Source organism: Rhodamnia argentea, chromosome 7 (assembly GCF_020921035.1).
Source record: "Rhodamnia argentea isolate NSW1041297 chromosome 7, ASM2092103v1, whole genome shotgun sequence".
Lineage (NCBI taxonomy): Eukaryota > Viridiplantae > Streptophyta > Magnoliopsida > Myrtales > Myrtaceae > Rhodamnia > Rhodamnia argentea.
The window spans coordinates 29331963-29355396 of record NC_063156.1 but is presented as its reverse complement, the minus strand read 5'-3'; the positions used below and the strand labels follow the sequence as shown (position 1 = coordinate 29355396).

Genomic DNA, 23434 nt, shown 5'->3' with positions numbered 1-23434 from the left:
TGAAAATATTCTATTTTTGTTTATTCATTTCTATAAGCGATATAATTAATCATTTTTAAAAAAATGCTTTTCAAATAATCTATTTTTCTTGAAACAAATAGAGCATGAGATTCTCACCGTCGCCAAGCATCATGCTATGAGTGAACTAACACGAGCTTTTGATTTCTCACAGGAATCAAATCGAACATTATCCAAAAGAAGAATCTTTATGAAACTGGAAAAACCGGCAAAGTTCTGTCTAAGAAAAATTTATAGGATAAATCAATAACTCTTATACAAATAAATAAAATAAAGAAACAGCACCAGCAAAAATGGTGTCTTTCTACACAGGAAATTAGATAACATGGACCAATGTACACCAGAATCACTGACCCATCAAACCTGTTAATAATAATTAGATGCTGAATGAACTCCTCCTGTAGTTGTGGTCATCCTCTCCAAAACAATCTCTTCATCAAACTGCGTCTACGGCTTCGAGGCTTAACATCAGTTCCTAAAACAAGAAACTTAAACGTCGATACGGGATATATAAATGGGACTCCTGCAGAATTTTCCTACTTAACATGGAAGTAGAAGACAATGCAGAAGAAACCAGACAGGTGCATGCTAAGCATTTTCGAACATGGAAACTGGAAAGAATACAGGGATGCTGAATCTTCAACCAAAGTATTTCCTTTTCATCAGACATGGATTGTTGCCTCTTGGGCTAAACAAAAATCATAGAAGTTTACCTTTTAATCTGCCAGCAGCAATCAAAGCTTCTTCCGCGAAGGGTTGCCACTGTTCAGCACATGAGTAGTTGATTCCGAGACCAACGCTCAGACCTCTTAATAGATGCACTGTCCGAAGGACAGAGAACAGTTCCTCTGGAAAAGCCTACAGTTTCACACAGTATGTCAGGATACTCGACATCGATAAGCACCAGACGATCCTGATCCGCACGCTGAAGTCATAACGAGCTTCTTGTTGCGTGTCCAAAGTGATCTACACATGGTATATCAGTACCAAATGCTTTACTATCAAAGAGGAAAGTAAGAATAGTGAAAATACACCAGTGCAAATTTTAGTGGCTAATCTTCTTATGAGTGGACAGACACAAGAAATTTCATTTCTCCATTCTGGGTAGTGCGATTCCTTGGTTGGAAAGAACTTGGTGCGATTCTGCATGCCGGAAATATGCATGCTTCCAGAGAGGCCATCTGAATCAAGAATTGCTTCACTTTCCAGAAAACTAGAGAATGCATAAGCAATGAATATCTAACCCATGCAGATAAGTGATGTTTAGAATAAGATAAGAAGCAGTAACTGAGGGCCAATTGTCACCGTGAGCAGAGAAGAGTTTTTGTGCATTATGACCATGTCCACTCTTACTAAAGGAACAATTGAAGCAGTAGCAAGGTCATAAATACACGTGATCCACTACCTGAACAGCAATTTTCTTTATAGACGATTCCTCAGAGAACGGTTGCAGCATCACAACACCAGGAGGCAACTTTGTATCAAACATCGTCTCTGCCAATCTCAACAATTCCTGCTGTTCATTTTGGCATTTGCTTAACGTATCTATGCCCAGCTCCCTAAGAATCAGATGCGTAGTTAGATATGATAATGTGAACCCGACTGTACGACTCATATGTTGAATCATCGAAAATTTTTAAACTATTGCATTACGAAGGATTACATTTCCCCTGCAAATTCCAGGCTTCGTTTCACCCAACTCTATTCTGAAATGTTATAACAAAAGGGATGACAAAACTGAATATTTAAGACTAAGATATCACACCTGTAGCTCTCAGATGCCCTCACAGGGTCTTGATTCGCAATAGCAAGAACCAGATTAGCGTATCCCAGTCTCAGCTTATCTGGGAGATCCTTCACTTGCCCATAGTCCAGCAAGGCCACCTGTAATTAGGGAACATCACAAATTGAACCTGAAAATACTAGTTTACAAATAGAACATTGAATTTATAAGCTATCAGAAGAGAAGCCTTTCATGTCTACCATTCTTTATCTTGGAAAACCTATTCTCAAAAGGAGGACAAAATGGTCTTCCACCGAGAAGATTAGCCCATGATCCATCTATTTGAGCAATTAAATATAGTTGAATTTAAATTAAAGGAAGAGAAAATGTAACACATCGAATTATTATAATCGCTTATTTATTCTCTTCAAACCTATATTAAACAGCAAAGCTACCTGAACTTTCATATTGGATTTCCTCCCAAAACTACTGGGAAGAATGTTTGCCTTGCCTGTACATGATGACTCACTATGCCTAGTTATTAAGCCATTGGTGCATGGTGTAGAAAAATACCCATGGATAAGCTCGACCAGCAGTCTACGTAATCACTTATTACATTCGGAGAAAATTAAACAGGGAAACAACAATTCATAAAGATCACAGGCGAAAGCAGGATTTGTTAGTGTGCACTTGCCTGTGAACCTTTGCAAATGAGAATATTTCCAGGATGAGGGTCTGCATGGAAGAAGCCACTCTTCAGAATCATTTGACCATATGCTTTTGTCAAACTGCAGAGGATGTTCCTGTATATAAAGTGTTCAACCGTTGAGAGACAGACGTGTGTCATTTTTTAAAACAGGGCAAATAAAACTTCACATTTGAGAATAGATGATTTTGACATGCTCTCATCAGCAAAACTTGTTTTTTACACCGGGTGAAATCAATTACATGAATTATTCCATGCTATTCAAATTATTATCTACATAGTATCCCCTCTCGCAGCCTCCATTTATTTTCTCATTTCCAGCTCTTTCCACTTTTTCCTCCGGTGCCTTCTCTAAGACACTAGTAAATCCTTTTCACCAGAATCAATTGGGAAAACTCTCAAAAAATGCTTCTGAACTGTGATAATTCGTAACTAAAGCCATAGCTATTCAATTTTAAACATCACAGTAGCATGAATGACAAGAGCAACCATTGCTCACAATAGCTTTCTGGTCCTTGAATCTGCCAATGCATTGAAAAAGGAATAAAATGAATGATTGATTTACAAGAACAACAAAATACATGAACAACAGCATACTCTCCAGGAAAGTTGAGAACCTTACTGCTTTGCTGCTGCTGCAACTTTGCCATGCGGATTTATTCCTCTTTTTGCAATTTCATCACCAAGATTCATGATGGGAATTCCATCAATGTAATCCATCACTAAAACCCTCCTACACTAGCAGAAAATACAATAATCTGTGATGTAAAATCTACAAATCTATAAGGAGGTGCTAGAGTTCCAACACGTGCATCTAACATGAGATTAAGGTGGAAAATAGGAGCATGACTTAAGAACCAAATTTCTAGCATAACAGCAACATTCAATAACAACTAAACAAGAAACAAGAACCGATCCCCATTTGATGGGATCATCTCAGGGTCCTGTGTAACACTTTGAGCTACCTCTATTCTTAAACCATATCTCAAAAAGCGCAACAAACAACCCCCCCCAAAAAAAATAATAATAAAAAAAATAATAATAAAAGGAAAGAAAAAGAAAAAAATTGCTATTTCAATTCCGCAGATCTAGGCAACACATACCTTGTGACAAGATTCCTCACAACCCGTGGGACCAATACAGGAGATCTTTTATTATTCTCCAACAGAAAACGTCTAATTCTTTCCATGGCATCAGCCTCCCGCATGAAATCAAACTCGTAACCAATCTTCAGCAGCAAAAATAAAATCAAAATTCTATGATTAGTTCATATGCTTCCCTTATATTTCAATGATTCAGCACTAACACAAAATGGGAAAAAGAACTCGTCTACTACCATTTGCAGCATCAAAATTTAAATTAAAAATAGATACAGAAGCATCCCATTCTGATCATTACAAACTAAGTTTTCAAGATATAACTGACTTTCCAATTACTTTTGCAAATATAGAAGTTATGCGTGAGAACTGAAGCTTTCCAGCCTTTCTTGCTACTAACAATCTATTGACACATGATCACCTAAAAGACGATTCACACTCACACCTGCTTCTCCATTTCCTTCGTAATCGAGTAAAGATCAAATTTAATGTCTGTCTTCTGCATGTACAAAGCAAATGCTTGCAAGTTGCGGATATCTGTCATCATCAACTCCTGAACTCCAGGATGTTGCACCTATAGCACAGCATCAAACTACTTAGAAGTGCTCCGTACATATCAACATGATGAAGATTTCATATTTCTCATTACCTTCACAACTACATCACTCTTATCGCCTTTCAGTCTGGCACGATGTACCTAATTTATGCACGAAACAGATCAGTCTGCTCCAAGAACATCACTTTCAGCAATGAGCAACTTCTGACATACATCACTATCCCAGTCTCAATCCAGTTATGTATCCCAACTCTCAAATGAAAGCATCAAAACATACAAAGACTATTCCATTGTGAAGAAGGATCTACTTGAGAAGCAGGATAGAGGAGTTCTTAAAGATTCTGAGCAAATGAGAAATCAAAGAACCTAGAAACAACATATTTAGCAAAACCAAAGAAAGGTCCATTCTTCTGATTATGGGACAGACCGTCAGAGTAAAACTGTCATTATAAGAACTTAGACGATCGACAGAGTTTCTTTCCCTTCTAAATCCCACGAGGTCTTTTGTAAAGGATAAAGTTTCTTATGGAAGGAACAATTAAGTAATCATAGTCGAATCCATTACTTAAGCTTTAATTGAACAAGAGTTACTTAGTGTCTAGTTAAATACAAGAGAACTTTGCCAGGTTGTTATTTGTCAAAAATAACAGGAATCCCATTACAGCATGTGGTGGTGAAGCTTCCAATTGTACATAACTGTTGCTGGCAATTATTGGAAATTCTCTGATGGAAATGGATAAAGAACCAGAAAGCTTCTAATTGTACATAATAATGCTTCAAAGTAGGAGTGGCTATAAGCAGCCCGGTTACCTGTGCAATTGAAGCAGAACCAAGAGGATCTATGTCAAAATTTTCAAACATCTCTCCCAGGTTTCTTCCCAAATCTCTCTCCAGCACCAACCGAACAACATCAAATGGTGTCGCGGGAGAATGGTCGCATAGTGTAACAAGTCTTCTGACCCACGCAGCTGGGGCCAAGTCAGGCTTCCCAATGATTTGGGCTACCTACATTGAACCACTACTTCTCAAATCAATAAATTTGTTATTCATGAACAAGAACCATGACTAGCTACCCCAATATCAGAAGATGATGACAGATCATCAGAGAAATGCAATTTTGGCATGAGAGAGCATGGATGCCCCACACAGACATGTATGGGATTGCATACGTGTATGCAATCACTTTTTCTGAATATGCACAAGGACAAGAAATTTACATCCCTCCACTTTGAATTATAGCATTTGCAAGTATTGAACTCTTTTCTACGGAACTTCACAAAAAGAAAAAACTCTTTTCTACGGAAGGATGATACCTGAAACCATATAAGAACACCGAAAGCACCCGTCATCAACTAGATAACAAGCAATACAACACACAGAAGCACCACAAAGAAAAAATGAACACCAATTATAAGTCCATCCGAGAACCAAAATCTAACTGAAGCTTAAACTGAATGCAAAGGCATTCAAACAAAAAAGAAAGAACCAAAATCCATTTAAAGCGTGAACACGACAAGGATGGTGGTTGGCGCGATGAACGAAGAACTAAAATCCACGTAAGCGTGGCATTACACAGAAGAAACTGAATGCACGGAAAGTAAAGTGAAAACCGGCATTAAGATCGCAATTTGAAATGCTTAGAGACCTTGAGGAAGAACCCGCCAAGGTCGGCGCACAAAGCATGTATCTTGTCAGCCGCAAGCTCGTGTTGCCTCTCCCACATTGCCTCGTGTTTGTGCTTATCCTTCTCAAAACTCACTCGCACTTGGAACACCTTAAATAAACGAGAAAAAGGGGAAAAAGTCGCACACCCATGTCCCAATTAGCATGCATTTCAAGAACATAGATAAAATTCAGAGGTTGAGATCGAGAGGCGCGAATTCCCACCTTGTAATCAGTATAGATATCAACTGCTCGCACCCAGAACTGAAACGAACGGTGCCAAGGTCTCAACTGGGTTGAGAGATTTTCTTGAATGCTCCTGAGATCAAAAGGAGGCATTTTTCCAAGCATTCCAAATTGCCTCCTGATCAATTACTCCACGCTTAATAACAAATGTTCCACCTCCAAGCTCTCATCGGACTCACAAACTAAAATCAAAAGACGGGCGTTGCTGTATCTGCACCAGTCGTTCTTGATGCAGTATCAGCTATGTATATGTGAAGTGCGGTTGAGAAACCGATAAAGACGCACACTACACTTCTGGTGAAACAGAGATGAATTTGTGGAAAGCGAGAGCTCTCAATTCAGGACTCAAGCGTGTGAGCTCAAATTGCTTGGCTTGGAAGGCTTGTAGTACGAAAGGAAAAGGATTTCGCAAAAATAAGCGGTCCCCAGTTCTCTTCTTTTGGGGTTGCCTCTCCTCACCACATCCCCCCAGGCCCCCCTCGTTTATCACCCTCTGTTTTGGCTTCGTCTCGCCCTTGATAATCCATGCCCTTAAACACATGTTCCCGAGAAGGTGGAAGGATGCGGAGCCATTGCCGATTCAGGACAAGAGACAGAGACTTACGTAGTTCAGGGAAAGGGCAGTTTTTTTTTTTGTTCGAACGGAAACTTTCCATTCATGCCTATCGAGTTGGGTACCTTTGTTTCGCCATTTTAGGTGATGAACTATTAAGGATGGGCTTTAACTTCTAGCATATCTAGATTCCTCGGAGGTGTAATATTCAGCGTCAGTGCCTATATTTTGATAAACACGGTTGGTACATGAATTGACAGATTTTCGTCGTCACGAAACCAGTTTGATCCGTGATTGCTCAGTGTAGAGTATGTTTGAGTGGAAGAAAAATTCACAAATTTATTTTATAGGCTTTCGTGTGTTTGGTTATCAGTCAAAAGAAAATTATTAACGGTCAAAGTAAATATATGTATTTAAAGTTTGAAAAATTAATTCGTTAACCTGAAAAAGGAAAATCAAAAATAATTTCCCGAAAGATACTTGTCTTTATCATCGATTTTTTTCCAAAACAGACGTCCCATATTTTATGTCAACTTCTCAAGAAAACTTTCTAAAATTTTCTGTAAAAGATCTCTTGCTATAGCGTAAGAACCTATTGTTGTACAATGAATATTTCAGCTAGGGTGCGCATGAAAACACCTCTTCACGAGAAATCAACTTTTGATCAGAAGTTGATTTCTCTACTTCTCCTCAAAAGTAGAAATTGATTTTTCTATTTACGCTTCGGATTGACTTATGATTAGAAAAATTCGTTTGATAACATTTGAAAATTTATACTTTTGAAACATTATTAACAAAATCTTCAGAAGCGATGATCGACGATGGCGGTGGTTGGCGGTGGTTGGCGGCGGTGGGCGGAGGTGGCGGTCGGTGGTGGCCGCCGGTCACAACAACGGTGGTCGGCGTCGGTGGCGGCGGCGATGGTCGGCGACAACGATTGCGGCGGGCGACGGTGGCGATCGCCGGCGGCCGCAGCGGCTATGGTCGGCGGCTGGCGATCACAGCAATGGTAGTCGGCAGAGGCCGGTGTGGTCCAAAAAGTGATTCTAGAACCGAGAAGTTAAAATTTTTTACTTCTCAAGTAACCAAAAATCCTATCAAAAGTAAAAAATCTTATCATAAGTGAAAAATCCTATCATAAGTCAATTTTTTTACCAAACGGATTTCTACTTCGATCGGGTTTTTATCAAACACATTTCTCTACCGGATGAGCTTCTAGCAGAGAAATGTAATTTATGAAGTGTTTTCATGCGCACCCTTAACTAACAATGGAGACCACAACTCGATATGATTATATGCAGCTAAAAGCAGCCATAATATCATGCTTCCCAGAAGATGGTTCTCTGCCATATGTATGCTCGCAAACTCTTTTGTTTTAATTCACCTAAAATAGACAGTATGAGCACTACAGGTTGAAATGACTTCTTCATTTTCCAACATTAAAGACAGCTTTTCCCAAATAATTCTCCCAAAAAAGTGTCCCGTGGGGAAGTGATAATCGCCGTTGGCGTCATGCCAGGAAAGAAATATCAAGCACCAGATTCCATCCTTCAAGAAATGAGAGAAGATACAAATCTCTCCCGCTCTCTTACAAATCAGCTTAGATTAATATCGAAAACATACGGAATCTAGAAATTTCAACTGTAAGGGACCCAAAACGAAGTCTCATGTCCCCACGAGAGAAACTTCTCACGTCCATTCTCTACGCATCTGCTTCTTTGAAAGATATTTGGTGGCCAAAAATCCTTACAGCCAAACAAAGCAGTCCAATAACTCTTCAGCTACGCAAGCTGACAACTGTCCTGTTAGTCATCAGCCAAGGAAAGAAACATGAGCATCTTATAAGCTTCAGAAGCCAACAAACAATCACAATGCTCATGCAGCAACAAATATTTCTTGGTACAATGTCATATTCCCAGTTCAGAGTTTCATCACTCTGCCTAAATAGTAAATAGTTTATATCATTCTTCATGCCATCACTCAATTTCCAAATGATCACAACGTAGTGCCCACAACCACGCACTTACACATCTTAACATTATAAAAGTAACTCCAAAGTTAGATGAGATGAGCAAGGCATCACAATGTTTATGGGAAGTATCTAACGAGTAGGATGCTTCACATTAAAAAATGTATAAAAATTATCAGATCAGAGCATACTGCACATACACCAGGGCGACCTCAAGTTTTCAGGCAATGCTCTAACTAACCAGCGAAATTTATTTTAAAATGAATATAGTATCAGAATCGCATTTAGACCATACCATCACTATTTTACTCTTCATTATAATGATCCGCACACAATATAACCAATAGACAACATCATACCTCGTGTAACATATTTATCCACTTTGTCAAGCTCATTACTCTTCACATACCTCACAGATCAATAACACGAGAAAGCTTCTGAATCCGATTTAATAAGAAATCTCCTTGCTTTATGGTCGCTTGGTAAAGAGCATTCTTTGCATCTGGTCGGTTGGTTTCAAGAACACCTGCAACTTTATCAATCTTGCAGTGAAGCTTGCCAGCAGCAATAAATCGAGATAGCTCTCTGCAGAAGACTCAGATCTTTTTAGGGCAGCAATACACAATTATTTACTCCAAAAGAAAAGCCAAACCAAAAACCAAACGAATCTGTAACTGAAAGATCCAAAGTCTAGAGAGAAAATCCGCATTTTCAATTACTTACAAATCAATAAAATCCACTGTTACTCCAAAGGCTCTTGCCATTGCTCCAATCGTTACACTCTTATAGGATTCCAGGAACTGGGAATAAATGACAGTTCTGACTTCCCTCATGTAATAGCGAAAATGAGGGTGCAAATACCGATCCAGTTTTATTTGCTCAGACAGGCCAGCTTAGCAAAAGGAAACGAAAGAACTGTTAGATGCTCAAATCCAACTGTTAGGTAATTGAAGCCCACAACACAAAGCAATTTCAAATACCCAGGTCAGCGAGAAAGAACAGGAAAGTATGCCCATCTATTGAGGACATCCACATCATTTGAACAAAAGGAGGCACTGTACTATGAGAAAACTGATTAGAAAAGGTAGAAGCAAATAGTTGACACTCACTTACCAAAAGCGCAGAAAAAGGATTTGTATTGACAATCATAAAGAGAGTTCAAAAACTCTGAAAGATGGGGGATTTTTCCAATCACCGTCAAGATCTCTGGAGCATCCACAACCTGCCCATAGCATGCTATTCTTAACACTCACACTGTGATACAAATTTGCCAAAATTCTTATATCAAAAAGGAAAAAGAATCTTTCAATTATTGCTGCCAAAGAACAAACCTTCTGCTTCAAGGAAACTCTATCCAATGATATGATGCCAGTAAGAACTGTGTAGAATACAAAGGTGTCATAAGGGAAGAGCTCATAAGTTGTGAAGGTCGAAATGGAATCCAGAAATAAATTAGCAGCCTTTTTAAAATTCCGTGTCGCCATGCAATACAAGCCTTCGTACACCTTCAAACGGTTTTTCCGTTCCCAATCACCTCCCTCTTCGAATAACCTGGTAATGTAATAAGTATTTAATCTCATACAATTTGAGATTAAGAAGTCGGGAAAGAAAAAACAAATTAACATAACGGCTTACTTTTTTGCTTTATCAATGCTTTTGGAAATGAGATCAAAATCCATGTAGAAGAAAGCTAGCTGAAGGGTGTAGAAGACCAAATCCATCTTCTGCCCCACAGCCACTGTTTTACTTTCTGTAACCTTGAGTTGTTCCAGTGCTTTCTCCTATTGCAAAAAGGAGTGAGCTGGTGTGAGATTAAACTCCAATTGAAAATCACATCCGGCCAGCACCCAGCAGAAATAACCAGAACTGCAAAACCTTACCTTGTCACCGATTCGAATGAAAAACAAAGATTTAGCTAAGTGAGCTTCTCTAACTTCACTTTCCCCCAAGTTTTCTTCAGCATCAGTGATCCTGGGAAGATGTAACTAAAGTGCTCATTAAACTACCAACATAATGTGTGATATAGGGCATAACCGAGTGTATTAGATCCAGAACTAAGCCATGATACCATTTCCCTACAGCATCACTCACATCAATGCATCACGAATCACCATGCAACAGTATACTTCCAAATGAACCAAAACAATAAATCAATCACTGTCTATTAGATTTTCAGCAAGAAAGTCAATTGTCAAATATCAAAATCATAACAAAATCGCTGCTCCTACTACCTTAAGTGTTTTCTTCAGTCAGATATTCCATACAGTTAATTGCACGAATTTTGAAACCAAAAGAAATGAGACAAATGAGCTTGAGCTTCAATAAAGTTGAGCATTATAGGAATTGTGGTCGTACAAGAGAAGGCAAGCAACAATAGATTTCTTTCACAACCATGCCATACTAAAATCACAGACTAATCCAAGGAATTGCGTGACACCATCGTTGAGTGAGCTCACACATTAGGTAGTGGTAAAAATTCATCCCAGACATACAGCTCCAGGGAAGTAAATGGTACACTTTGTTGATTAAAAGTTTTGTGAACTTATCTGTTGCTTCAATGCCAATATTGAAGCTAACTGCACCATGCATGCCTCTTAAAACATTAAGTCCAGGTGATCACGGGATTGGTGGCAAAAGTAAGACAATTACATGGTATACCATATTTGGTCAGCACGACTTACAAAGAGGACATGGTAAAAAATTCATCCGAGAGTTCCAATTTAGAAGACATACATTCCCAGCTCAAGCACTAAGCTAACACATACATTCCCTGTGAATATCGACATTAATAGGAAGAAAACTGAAAAAGATGAATCCAAGCTAAAGAACCCACTTCTCGTCAAGCTTCTTCAGTTCCTCGTCAATGCGCTTGCGCATCGAATCCAAAAGCCCCTGATCCATCTCCAGGACCGAGTCTGCGACCAGGGTTTCATACAGCGAGACCATATCTAGTCACGGCCATCACAGAGCAACTAGTCAAGAAACAAACCCAGCGACGAAAGTCGGGTGTAACGAAGAGAAATCTCGGAGCGAATCGAGCGGATTTATTACCGTCGGACTTGATGGAAGCGAGGACCTCCTCCCTGAGATGGACCTTGTCGATGTCCTGAACATGGGGGTGGTTGAGGAGGAAGAGCTTGTGAGCAAGGATGAGGTGAGGCTGCTGAGGCCCTTCTTCGCCTTCCATTTGTGCTAATCGCTCGGACGACGAGTCTTTCGAGTTTGTGGGAGTTTTCGCAGAGCTGGGTGGGAGGAAGCTTGTGGACGGAACGGAAGTGACTTGAGCAGGGGGTTTTCGTCTCCCTCCGGTCCGACCGACACCTCAAAGATATGGTGTAATGCATGGCGCTATATGGGCTCATTTACCAGTGAATGGTCGTTTTCCAGCCCACCGTAAAAGAACTCGCTTCTCGACAAAAGCCCATACACATGTCCCTTCTTTGCACGCGAGCAATTCGCTTCCCAAAGAGCGGTTCATCTTGCTTGCTCATTCTCCACTATTTTTTTTTTTTGGTAAGGTTCTCCACTATTTTGTCATCGTAGCTTCAGATCATGCTCAGATCAACGTTCACTCCCATTTTCTCTACATTCCCCACAAGGCCCAGAATTCAGAACTCTCTCTCTCGACCCCTTGCCTGCACTTTCACAGACGTATCACCAGATGTTCGGCGAAATGCCGCACTCACTCTTCCTCCTACGATCCAAGCGGTGCTGGAGCCCCCCAAGTCAGCTTACATCCATCTCCCATTTTGTAGAAAGCGCTGCCACTATTGTGACTTTCCCATTGTTGCTCTGGGATCACTAAATCGGGATGAGGATGACCCGCGGATGGTGAACTATATACAATTGCTTTCCCGTGAAATCGAGGCGACGAGAGCCGGATTCAAGACCAACCCTCCTCTCGAAACTGTGTTTTTTGGAGGGGGCACGCCGTCTCTGGTGCCACCTAGGTTTGTTTCTTCGATCTTGGAATTGTTGAGAGTAAAATTCGGGTTGGCAGCGGTTGCAGAGATATCTATGGAAATGGACCCTGGCACTTTCGATGCAAAAAAGATGAATGATTTGATGGAGTTGGGAATAAATAGAGTGTCATTAGGTGTTCAGGCATTTCAAGAAGAGTTGTTAAAGGCTTGTGGGAGAGCACATGGTGTTGAAGAAGTTCATGAGGCTATTCATATCGTTAAGTCTTGTGGTGTTGAGAATTGGAGCATGGACCTTATCTCATCTCTCCCCCATCAGACACATGAAATGTGGAAGGAAAGTTTGCATTTGACGATTGAAGCATCACCTGCTCATGTCTCTGTCTATGACTTGCAAGTGGAACAAGGCACAAAATTTGGAAAACTGTAAGTTACCCCAGCATAGAGTCATGCATGAAGGCGGTAGCTTTTAGTGATTCAAATAAGTTTGAAGCTGATTGTTAAATGTGGCTGCAGGTACTCACCGGGGGAATTTCCGCTGCCTTCAGATGCACAATCTGCAGATTTCTACAGAACAGCATCAAGGATGCTATCTGATGCAAACTACAACCATTATGAGATCAGCAGTTATGGCCGAGACGGATTTGAGTGCAAGCACAATCTTACATACTGGAAGAACTTGCCTTTTTATGGTTTTGGCCTTGGCTCTGCTAGTTATGTTAAGGGATTGAGGTTCTCAAGACCAAGGAGGATGAATGAATACGTGGATTATGTGAAGAATTTGGAGGAGGGACTGAAAGACTGGCGTGAAGGTGATCACGTTGAAGCTCATGATTTGGCCATGGATGTTGTGATGCTCTCTCTGAGAACTGCTAGAGGTTTGGACTTGAGAACATTCAGGGAAGCATTTGGCGACTCCATTCTCCTCTCTCTTTGCAAGGTCTATGAACCTTACTTAGATAGTGGGCACTTGATTTTCATGGACGCGAACGGCAAGGTCATGTCTGCCAGGGAATTGAACACCCTGCTTATGGACGAGGGAGAGATCACAAGAAGATTAGCTTATATGAGGCTCAGCGATCCAGATGGTTTTCTGTTGTCAAATGAACTCATATCGCTTGCATTTGGGGTCATAGCTCCATAAATCTGCGATTGGCTTAAGATATGCATATGCCTCAATACCCACAGCCCAACTAACAGTTCTTGTCAGGTTTCCTGCTGCTGATAAATGAGAAGATTGCTTCCGTTGCATTTGCTGGTGAATGGGAATTCAGAAATAGTCTCACTAATCAGCGTGAAAGCTGATCACCTATTAGGTAATAATCGGGACAGAACATTCTGTCCAGCTTTTCAGATGGAACATACAGAGTTTATGAAGCTACCTCTTAAAGAACCGATTGGGAAGATCAAGAGCTAGAACCAAGAAATAAGGCGGATGCAGCAGACCCATCAACATCACACCATGACTGCAGATATCATAGGACAACATGGCACCAGGCGGATCCAAGAGGTATTGCCTGATAGCTAGACCAGAACGAGAGAGGAGAAGAAACATTTCTGGCAAATTTTTGCTGTAATATAACACTAGACTCCAGAGTCATTATTAGAGGACGGAAATACTTTACATGGTGGGTGAAAATTGCACAACTACTTTCAACTAGTCTACTACAGATTGTATTGAGCAAAACAATGTATATGTACAAGGTATTGCGACAGATATGATAAAGCCGCACTGAGAGTATTTCCCAATATGTTGAATTATTATTTAAAAAGAAAAACTGCCTTAATATAACCAGACTCCAGTTAACAGGAGAGAGTCTACTTGTTTCGGCCCAAGAAGATTAAGATCTCAACAAGTAGGTTCAGAAGCAACTACCAAGTTTCTAATTGCATGATGCCATATTTCCCCAATGGCTGGGCCATGTCGTCTTGCTTTCATAGTGATGCGGCTATTGTGTGCACAATTGACCGTCGAATCAAATGAAAAACCTTCAGCGCACACCACTTACGAAGGCTTTGTTCTCTTTGTTATGCGCTTGAGTTCTTGTTTTCCTCTCATGTCCCTATAAAATAAGAAACAAGAATTCTTATTCCCATATAGTAACTGAAAACTGAGAGGCAGCCAGCAAAATTGCCAAAAGATATTGGAAAAACGGCAGTATATAACACACAATTCGTTGGGATATCAAGCTGCCTCATGTTTTTAAGCAAAAATGCGTACGCCAAAATTAAAGAGGGTGAGAAATGGTACCTCCGATGTAAATATACAATGAGATAGAGAACAGGAAGGAGCATCAGCGTCAATATTGAAGTCGCCAGGTACAATATATTCGGTTGCTTCTGCAGATGAGAAGAAATTTCAGAACCACACCATCCTTGGTTCCGTGTGTTTGGAATGACTTTTGCATTCAGGAATTTGAGCTTTGGCTTTTATGTAATCTCAAACACCTCAAATCCTATAACCATGCAAATATTGATATCTATCATCATGTAAATCTTTTCATACATCCTCTTATTTGAAGGTAAAAGTTAGAAGATACTTTTTGACTTATAAGCAATATGGCCTCTAGTTTGCCAATTGAGAGGCTTAAGCTGAGGACAATAACCCACAACCATTTTTATCCAAATCAAAGAGAAAAATAGGAAGAGGAACGGAGTTTACTACTACTGCCAGGCTACTAGTGAAAGTTGGCTTCGTAACTACAATAAGGGCTCTACATCACAAGCTAATACTAAAATTAAAAAGGAAAGTCATTCATACCAGTCCTCCTCTTGGAAAAGGCCTTTTCTTTTCAGAGCAAGTGTGAGCATCACAAAATTGGTGCAGAAACAGTTCTAGCAATGCAGTACATAATCATGGTTAGCAACACAAATAGCGTTCTTCGAATAATTAAAGGACTACAAGGATATTACCATGAAGTTGGCTTGCTGAAAGACCTTGATTTACAGGAAAACAGCCATCAGCAAGACTCTGCCAACAAGAAGATTTTTAGAAAAGACGGCAGAAAAGTGAATACATGGAGTTGCAGGATTGCAGGTAAACCTCACATAGGTGGCGGTTCCTGGCTGCAGCAGCAGGATTGCACTTAGTCTTTTGTGACTTTAAATTGATTACAAAATCACAATGCAATGCGCCGCATAGATCAGCCAAGCATTTGTTATGACTCTGGTTCAATTGAGAAGCGTGAGAGAACAAAATAAAATTTCTAAAACGAAGGTTGTAACTTTAATATTTAGCAGAGACTTCTGAATTCAAGGACAAGAAACAAGCAAAAGGTATAACTTCCTATTAATAAGCATATAGTACACCGATTCATCACGGTCCACCAAGAGAAATCAGCGGCAATTGCCATCCAAAAGAAATGATTTTAAAATCTTCATTTACATTGATCACTATATCATATCATTTTCATCTTGTGATAAAACATTCAGTCGCATTTAAGGACAAGGAATGAGGATTTACATACGACATTCAGAAGGTTGTAGTGCCGGTTGTCAAAATGCTGATCAAGAAACTTCTCAGCACGAAAGCTTTTCTTACAGTATCCACAGCGCCATTCATTTATGTCGACATGAATTTTATGCTCCTCTTGATCTCGGAACATGTCATTATCAGGGTGAAGCTTACACAGACTTGACATCTGAAACTTTTCTCGTTTCACAAAGGGCATCAAATACTACACAAGCCAAACACCGTGTCCACAAAAAGTTAGGAAAAGAAAAACACGTTATACACAATGATAAAAAGACTGGGTTTAGGGAAAGAAAAAAGAAGTTGCTATTACCTCCTCAATGATTTGCCGCGCCGCCCGACTTCTTTCTCTAGAACAATGTACTTCATGAGGATGCTCTTGTCCTTGCTTAAGATTCCTAAAGAAGATCAAATAACAGGAATGTTAGATTGCCAGCACTCCTAAATTGGAAAGTCTACTCGCCATGATAGTCCAACTACTGGGAATAACACAATTTATCGACATTTATCTCGAAGCATGACAAGTGACCTTGATTCAACCCTATCGCTCACAATCCTTAATGATAAAAATAAGATATCACCATTCAAGCTAATCTGGTAAGAAGGCGAGATCACCTTGCAGCTGCAGACTTCGTCGAGTCCTATGAATATGAAACCTTTTCATCAATTCACCCAGAGATTAACAAGAACAAGCTGAAATTGCAATATTTACATGAAAGGATTAAACTACATAAGTTGGAAAATGGACAACATAAGATGTTCCTAAGAGAGGAACTAACACAAATCAAGCTATACAACTTTCATGGTAAGGAACATCGTCCATTCGAACCAACGTCAACCCCGAATATCACAAGATACAGAAATTTTCTACTTACGAAGATACATATACAGAGAGAGAAACGATGGTAGAAGTAAAAGAATGACCTGATTAATTTCAGCTAGAGATGAAGAGGAGACGGTGAACTGGAGCCCCAGCAAGACCACGACGGAGAAGACGATCGGAGCAACCGCCGGAAATCTTACCATCTCTCCGCAGAATGAACAGAACGAAACTTCGTCGATCAGAATTTTCCGGAAATCGGATGGGTGTTCAAATCAAAGGCCCAACGTTGGCCCAAAAAGCGTGGGCTACTCCATTTACTTTGATAAAAAGCCCAAAAACGGTGAACCGTTTTGGTTCTTGACAAAGCCTAACGGGAAAAACACGACACGTATTGTGATTGTTTGCATGCAAACGGACGTCGCCCTGTCCGAACACCTGAAACTTTCTCGTAATTCATGTGATAGCTTGACTCGGTTTGACCGATACACTAACAAATATCTTGGTACGAGAGATTTATCGTGCCTCACCTATTTTACTAATATAAATCGTGACGGTTAAGGGTGCTATGAAAAAGCTCAAAAATGCCGAGCCGTTTTGATTCTTGACAAAGCTTAAGGAAAAAAAAAAAAAATGACATGCAATGTCATTGTTTGTATGCAAACGCATGTCGCCCTGTCAGAACACCCGAAACTTTATTTTTATTCATGTGACAGCTTGACTCAATCCAATGGATACACTAATAACCATCTTGATACAAGAGATTTTATCATGCCTCACCCATTTTACTATTGTAAATTGTGACGGTTAAGAGTGCAATGAAAAAGTCCAAAAATGGCGAGCCGTTTTGATTCTTGACTAAGCCCAAGGGAAAAAAAAATTACATGCATTGTGATTGTTTGTACGCAAACGGATGTTGCCCCGTCAGAATACCCAAAGCTTTCTTGTAATTCGTGTGTGACACTGACTCGATCCGATCGATACACTAAAAAATATCTTGATACGACAGATTTATTGTGCCTCACTTATTTTATTAAAATAATTGGTGAAGATTAAGGGTGCAATGAAAAATCTACAACTACACCTTTTGATTCACTTTCAATCATGAAATATATTTCTCCACGCGTAGAAAGGGGATGAAGATGAGATAGTGATGGTCAAAAGGAATCCAAGAAAGTGCTAATTCGTGGTTAAGTGTTGGATATGCATGATTCAAGACCCGAGTAAAACGACAATGCAATTGAATCTAGTCAAGGCCTATCGGTATCCCTCTTTCCCTTTGATATACATATACTCGACATTTTCTCGATCGAAGTATCGAGAGTGACATGCTCGACGTAAATATCTCGAAAGTTAATTAGACATCAGAAATATGACGATAACCTGCAGTTTCGACATAGTTTGTCGTAAATTTTCGCCGTGCCCATAATCAACAAATGATGATTGTACGTACATTAATTGAAGGGCTACGATACGCACCGCGATTCAACACTCCAAACGCCAAATCACCGATTGGTGGCATGATTAGGTTCTAAACCATGCTGGCGATCGTAACGAATCTTTTTTGGAACCGATAAACAAGTTCTCGCGTGCCCTTATGAACAAACTTTATTGATTTTTACTTTATGTTAAAATTATGTTTTTCTGCATCCTTGGAACTCTGAACATTTCTCTCAGTGGGTGCAACTTTTGAGAAGGGGGAGCTCTGTATTGCTGAACCGAACAAAAGGGAAAGCTGCACTTTTGGCTTAATTAAGCCCCTCTTATCTCATCAAAAGTCGTAATTTTTGCATATTTGGTTTGTTAATAATTACAACCACAACAAAATCCCATGAAATAATCACTAGCAATAGACCTGCTGCATGGTCCAAACCCTTTGAAAGGACACATGGACATCACTGAAAGAGAGGAAATGCTATCATCATTTGTGCAATTGTACGGGGATCGAGTCCAGCATGGTGGTTCCGAGCAATGAGATTGTTGCTAAAATGTGGGTAATTTAGGAATTGTTTCAATGTTGTACTTAAGGAAGTATCTTCCACATATCAAAAGAAAAAAAAATTATTAAAAATTATTCAAGTCAATGTCGATCGTGCCACGTAGGATAACCGGCGTCCATATCGACCATTTCTGACCAAAATTGATCGGATTTACTTGGCAGAACATGAAAAAGTTTATGATCCAATTGACACAATTAAAAGATTCAGAATTAAATTAGCAAAAATGTAATAAGTTTAGGATTTTTCGGATAATTCTCCTCGTATTTGTCAATTCTTATGTGTTATTAGCGATCCGATACAAAATCCTGGTTAGGAGAGATATTTCGAAGGATTATGACGTGTTTATATTCTTGTGATATCGGTTTAAGCACAGAGGAAGGAAATTAGCTAAAGGTGAGGATATAATTACTTTTTATATTACTTTTTTTTTTAATTTGTTGGTCTTCTTTTTACATTCACATTGCTTGTGGTATCCCTCAAAAGCTGAACCCACTGTTGCGACTAGCTTCGAGCTGCACCTACGAATTTAAATTCGATTAGGCATGCCAGACTTAACGCGAGCAGCTAATTTCAATCGATTATCATCCTTAAAAAAACACAAACGAACGATCTTTCGAAAAGCAACGTGTGATGTTAGGTCTAAAGCCACCTCCTATAATTGTTGGGTTATGCAAAGCCAAGGTTATAAAAATCCTGCATAAAGTCACGTACTGGAGTGTCCCGCACAAGGATCAAAAGATTCTATTCTGATCAACCCGAGGGCCGAAGGTTTCACGTGTTTGTCATCATCCCAAGATCTAATTAATTTTCGGAATTTTAAGGAGCTTCCGACCTTTGAACGTCTATACACGGGGTTTAGGCAATCTGGATGACTGACCCATGTGATTTGTTGAACCTGATTTCATGCCTAAAGATGTTAGGATATGACACATAATCACAGCAAAGTAAATCGTAAAACAATAAGAAATCGAGATACGAGATTTTATCCTAATTCACCATTAGATTATGGCTACGTTCAGCAGATGATTTCACCATAATTAGTATCTCGCACCTTTCGTTACATCCCTCAATTATAAGAGAAAATGAGTATATATGGAAAAATATGGGCTTAGATCGTGAAAATCCTCTAGTGTCCAAGCAACGATGCTCCCATGAGACCCCCACTGGAGCGGCTTTTTCGAACCCTCGCGCTTTTTTCTGCTGGGGAGTATGAGCCACACCACAGCAAAAAATTGAGATTCTCATTTTTTTTTCCCTCCCAAATAACCTAATATAACACGAGAAAAGCAAAACGATGAGAAAAAGGAAGTCGGGAATTTCATGCGCTTTGTCGCACTTAGTCTCTATGATCTTTCACGTGCATCTCAATAAAGAATGCGACTTTTCGTTTCCGTATATCGTCGCGTTGTAAACAACTAAGAATTGGGAAAATAACAATGACATTACCTTATAATGATTCAATACCCATTTATTAATGTTCGAGATAGGTACATATAAGCCACGCAAGACGTTTATAGCGTGATCCACCCAATAATGCATCTCCAGCTCTAATCGTAACTCCTCCGTCAACATCCTCTTCAGAATATTCAAAGTCGTCATGTAAGGCCCGTTATCCTTTGACTGGCATGACCCCTGTTTCCCTTATAAATTAACCCTCTTTCCTTCATCAAAGTGCGCAAAAGGATACCCCCAGAGAAGAAAAAAAAAAAACAACTGTCTTTCCTCTCCAACGCTCGAAACACTCTCTGAGAATCAGGAAAAGAAATGGGAGGTGAAATATGTGGAGGAATGGGAAGTGGGTTCTGTGTGGGGCTAAGGAATTCATGGAGAAACATGGAGAGAGGCCTCAACGAAGCCGTCTCGAAGAGCCGGGTCGGCAAGTACTTCAAGCTCGAAGCGCGGAAGAGCTGCTTTACGAGAGAACTCCGTGCGGGTACGGCCACTTTCCTCACCATGGCTTACATAATTTCGGTGAATGCCACCATCCTTTCCGATTCAGGTGGACCGTGCTCCGCCGCAGACTGCACAGTCCCCGGGGCCCCCGGCTGCACGCTGAAGCCCGACCCCGGATATGAGAGCTGCCTCAGCAGGACCAAGAAGGACCTGGTCGTGGCCACCATTTTGTCGTCCATGATCGGTTCACTAGCCATGGGTTTATTGGCCAACCTTCCCCTGGCGCTTGCCCCAGGTATGGGCCCGAACGCCTACTTGGCCTACAACGTAGTGGGCTATCATGGATCCGGGCCCCTCTCGTATCAGACGGCCCTCGCCGTGGTGCTCATCGAGGGCTGCGCCTTCCTCGCCATTGCAGCTCTTGGGCTCCGGGCCAAGCTCGCGAGGCTCATACCCCATCCGGTCCGACTGGCTTGCGCGGCGGGCATCGGCCTTTTCATCGCGTTCGTGGGCTTGCAAGGGCACCAGGGAGTGGGCCTCGTCGGGCCCGACCCGGCCACATTGGTGACCGTCACGGCCTGTGCAACTACAAATCCGGAGACTGGCGAGTGCGTTGGAGGGAAGATGGGAAGCCCAACATTTTGGCTGGGCTCAGTTGGGTTTCTGGTAATTTCCTATGGGCTGATTAAAAATGTCAAAGGCAGCATGATATATGGCATTGTTCTTGTGACAGTCATTTCTTGGTTTAGAGGCACTGCTGTTACATATTTCCCATACACCCCACTGGGTGATGAAAGATTCAAGTATTTCAAGAAAATTGCCGGCTTTCATAAAATTAAGTCCACGGCAGGAGCTGTTAGCTTCGCGAATTTCAACCATGCCAAAGCCTGGGTGGCTCTAGTAACGCTACTGTACGTCGACGTCCTCGGTATCACTGCGACTTTGTACACGATGGCCGAGCTCGGGGGCTTCGTTGATGATCGAGGCAGCTTCGAGGGAGAGTACTCCGCGTACATGGTCGATGCTGGCTCCACCATAGTGGGGTCGGTCTTAGGGGTCTCACCGATTGCCACGTTCGTGGAATCGTCGGCAGGGATAAGGGAGGGGGGTCGGACCGGGCTGACGGCAGTGATTGTTGGGCTCTATTTCTTGGTATCACTGTTCTTCACACCCTTACTGAGCAGTGTCCCTCCATGGGCCATAGGCCCATCACTGGTCATGGTTGGGGTGTTGATGATGAAGGTGGTGAGGGACATAAATTGGGAGAATCTGAAGGAGGGAGTGCCCGCATTTGTGACCATCCTTCTCATGCCCTTGACTTATTCAATAGCCGATGGGATCATCGGCGGGATTGGGATCTATGTTGCTCTAAGCTTGTATGACATTGCGAAGGGGCTTGTTGTGTGGTTGATGAAGATGAGGAAGATGGTCGTCAAGGAGCAAAATCAAGTGTCGGCATCGGCTGGCACGGAACCCGAAGCTGCCTGCGAAATGATCTGAATCTGTAGAGATGTTTCTGCGGGGGGACTGTTCAATGGTTGTGGTAGAAGAAGTGAAGATGGGGATTAGATGCACAAGTTGCCATGAGAGAGAGTAGAGCAAAAAAGGAGCAAAGGAGGCTTGGCCACTGACAATATCATCGCCTTCCAAGGCAACTCTTGCATGTAGTCAATCTAGTTTTTAGTTCTCTAATTATTGTCTCTAGCAATTTGTATTTTCAGTTTCGTTGCTTGATTAGTCCATCCGACAAAGATTCACATCTCGTTTTGTTGATAAGTCTTAAGTTTGATAACACAAAAAGACCAGCACACTGCTTAATCTAAATTAATAAGAATAATCGACTTTCAAGAGCAACATAATTCCAACGAGGAAAATATCAAAGAAGGTTCGCGGTGAACTTTGTTTCAAATAAAAACATAAAGTGGTGCCCTTTTTTTTTTTTTTTTTTTTTTCGGAGCACCCAAACTGAACATTATCTCAAATAAGGGCTCATGCTTATTGGCCCACCTTGCACTTGCGACTCACGTGCGGAAAATTTTCGACATTGACCCAATTTGCATGTGCGTCGCAACTCGGCCGAGTGACTTTGGATCCTTATTTCAGATTAAATTGGCTACTGTAGGCTTTTGTTCAAGACAAAATCTACTTTAAACCTTCTTTTGAGAAAATGATCCCATTTCGAGTCCTTCCTTAAGACTAAGTTAGCCATTTCGGGCTCTTTTTATAAAGCAAGGTCCGCTCTGAGCACCTTTTTGGAGAAAATAGCCACACTTCAGTCATTTATTTCAATTTTCATATGGTGCCACATTCTAGGTGACATACATGCAATGCCCCAAATTAGCAGATTTCCATCTGTAAAAGGAAACGAGTGTCACACACTGCTTCCCTCAATAGAGATTAGTGGGGTTGTTTACGGGAATGAAAAATGAGCTCTCATTTGAAAAACAAAACATGTTTTTGTGAAATGACATTAAACATCCTCTTGTCGTTTGCAACTTACGCTACTTCCAACGTACAAGACCATAACAAGTTTCACAGCTTTAATGTTGATGCTTCTGCATTATTGACCCCACATTCTAGCAAGCTAAAAGGACAAGCTTCACGACACAGATCGCCTTTGCCAGTAGCTTGAAGAGCATGATAGACCGCAGTGAACAGTCCAAAACATACATATAAAGTTCCTCATGTTTTCGAGAGGTTATCCAATTATAGATAGACACTATTCATTAACAAGAAAAGATCCTGGTATTCCTCTGTTGTCGCCACTCAAGATCGAACGAGAACATGACAAACCAAAAC

General features: G+C 40.8%; 5 protein-coding genes across 9 annotated transcripts; 2 read left to right on the top strand and 3 right to left on the bottom strand.

Moving 5' to 3' along the window:
* Nucleotides 1-215: 215 nt before the first annotated feature.
* LOC115749467 (uncharacterized protein slr0889) lies at nt 216-6519 on the bottom strand. The gene is made up of 12 exons (XM_030686285.2): nt 5988-6519; nt 5746-5874; nt 4911-5105; nt 4194-4241; nt 3990-4118; nt 3551-3675; nt 3070-3180; nt 2436-2544; nt 1784-1902; nt 1424-1577; nt 732-876; nt 216-493 (listed from the first exon to the last, which is right to left on the bottom strand). Exons 1-12 carry the CDS (start codon nt 6111-6113, stop codon nt 429-431), a joined length of 1455 nt encoding a protein of 484 aa, XP_030542145.1. The 5' UTR covers nt 6114-6519; the 3' UTR covers nt 216-428.
* A 1454-nt stretch (nt 6520-7973) lies between these two features.
* Nucleotides 7974-11854, bottom strand: LOC115749468 (26S proteasome non-ATPase regulatory subunit 6). 4 transcript variants are annotated; one of them, XM_030686286.2, is made up of 10 exons: nt 11582-11853; nt 11364-11478; nt 10411-10501; nt 10166-10311; nt 9862-10081; nt 9644-9752; nt 9254-9422; nt 8940-9115; nt 8338-8342; nt 7974-8267 (listed from the first exon to the last, which is right to left on the bottom strand). In XM_030686286.2, exons 1-8 carry the CDS (start codon nt 11715-11717, stop codon nt 8941-8943), a joined length of 1161 nt encoding a protein of 386 aa, XP_030542146.1. In that variant the 5' UTR covers nt 11718-11853; the 3' UTR covers nt 7974-8267; nt 8338-8342; nt 8940. The 4 variants fall into 4 exon arrangements, 3 of the variants coding, with proteins under 3 accessions (XP_030542146.1, XP_030542147.1, XP_030542148.1); XM_030686287.2 differs by having other exon boundaries at nt 7974-8363; XM_030686288.2 differs by having other exon boundaries at nt 7974-8344; nt 8894-9115; nt 11582-11852.
* A 203-nt stretch (nt 11855-12057) lies between these two features.
* On the top strand, nt 12058-14211 carry LOC115749559 (heme chaperone HemW). The gene is made up of 2 exons (XM_030686428.2): nt 12058-12876; nt 12967-14211. The coding sequence occupies exons 1-2, from the start codon at nt 12083-12085 to the stop codon at nt 13592-13594; spliced, it is 1422 nt and encodes a 473-aa protein (XP_030542288.1). The 5' UTR covers nt 12058-12082; the 3' UTR covers nt 13595-14211.
* On the bottom strand, nt 14052-17018 carry LOC115749560. Of its 2 annotated transcripts, XM_030686430.2 has the most exons (9): nt 16847-17016; nt 16538-16563; nt 16236-16320; nt 15918-16127; nt 15494-15616; nt 15364-15421; nt 15212-15285; nt 14702-14790; nt 14052-14513 (listed from the first exon to the last, which is right to left on the bottom strand). In XM_030686430.2, the coding sequence occupies exons 1-9, from the start codon at nt 16946-16948 to the stop codon at nt 14456-14458; spliced, it is 825 nt and encodes a 274-aa protein (XP_030542290.1). In that variant the 5' UTR covers nt 16949-17016; the 3' UTR covers nt 14052-14455. The 2 variants fall into 2 exon arrangements, with proteins under 2 accessions (XP_030542290.1, XP_048137652.1); XM_048281695.1 differs by lacking the exon at nt 15494-15616 and having other exon boundaries at nt 16847-17018.
* Nucleotides 17019-20284: 3266 nt separating this feature from the next.
* Nucleotides 20285-22372, top strand: LOC115749519 (adenine/guanine permease AZG2). The gene has a single exon (XM_030686368.2). It carries the CDS (start codon nt 20507-20509, stop codon nt 22133-22135), a length of 1629 nt encoding a protein of 542 aa, XP_030542228.1. The 5' UTR covers nt 20285-20506; the 3' UTR covers nt 22136-22372.
* The last annotated feature ends 1062 nt before the right edge of the window (nt 22373-23434 follow it).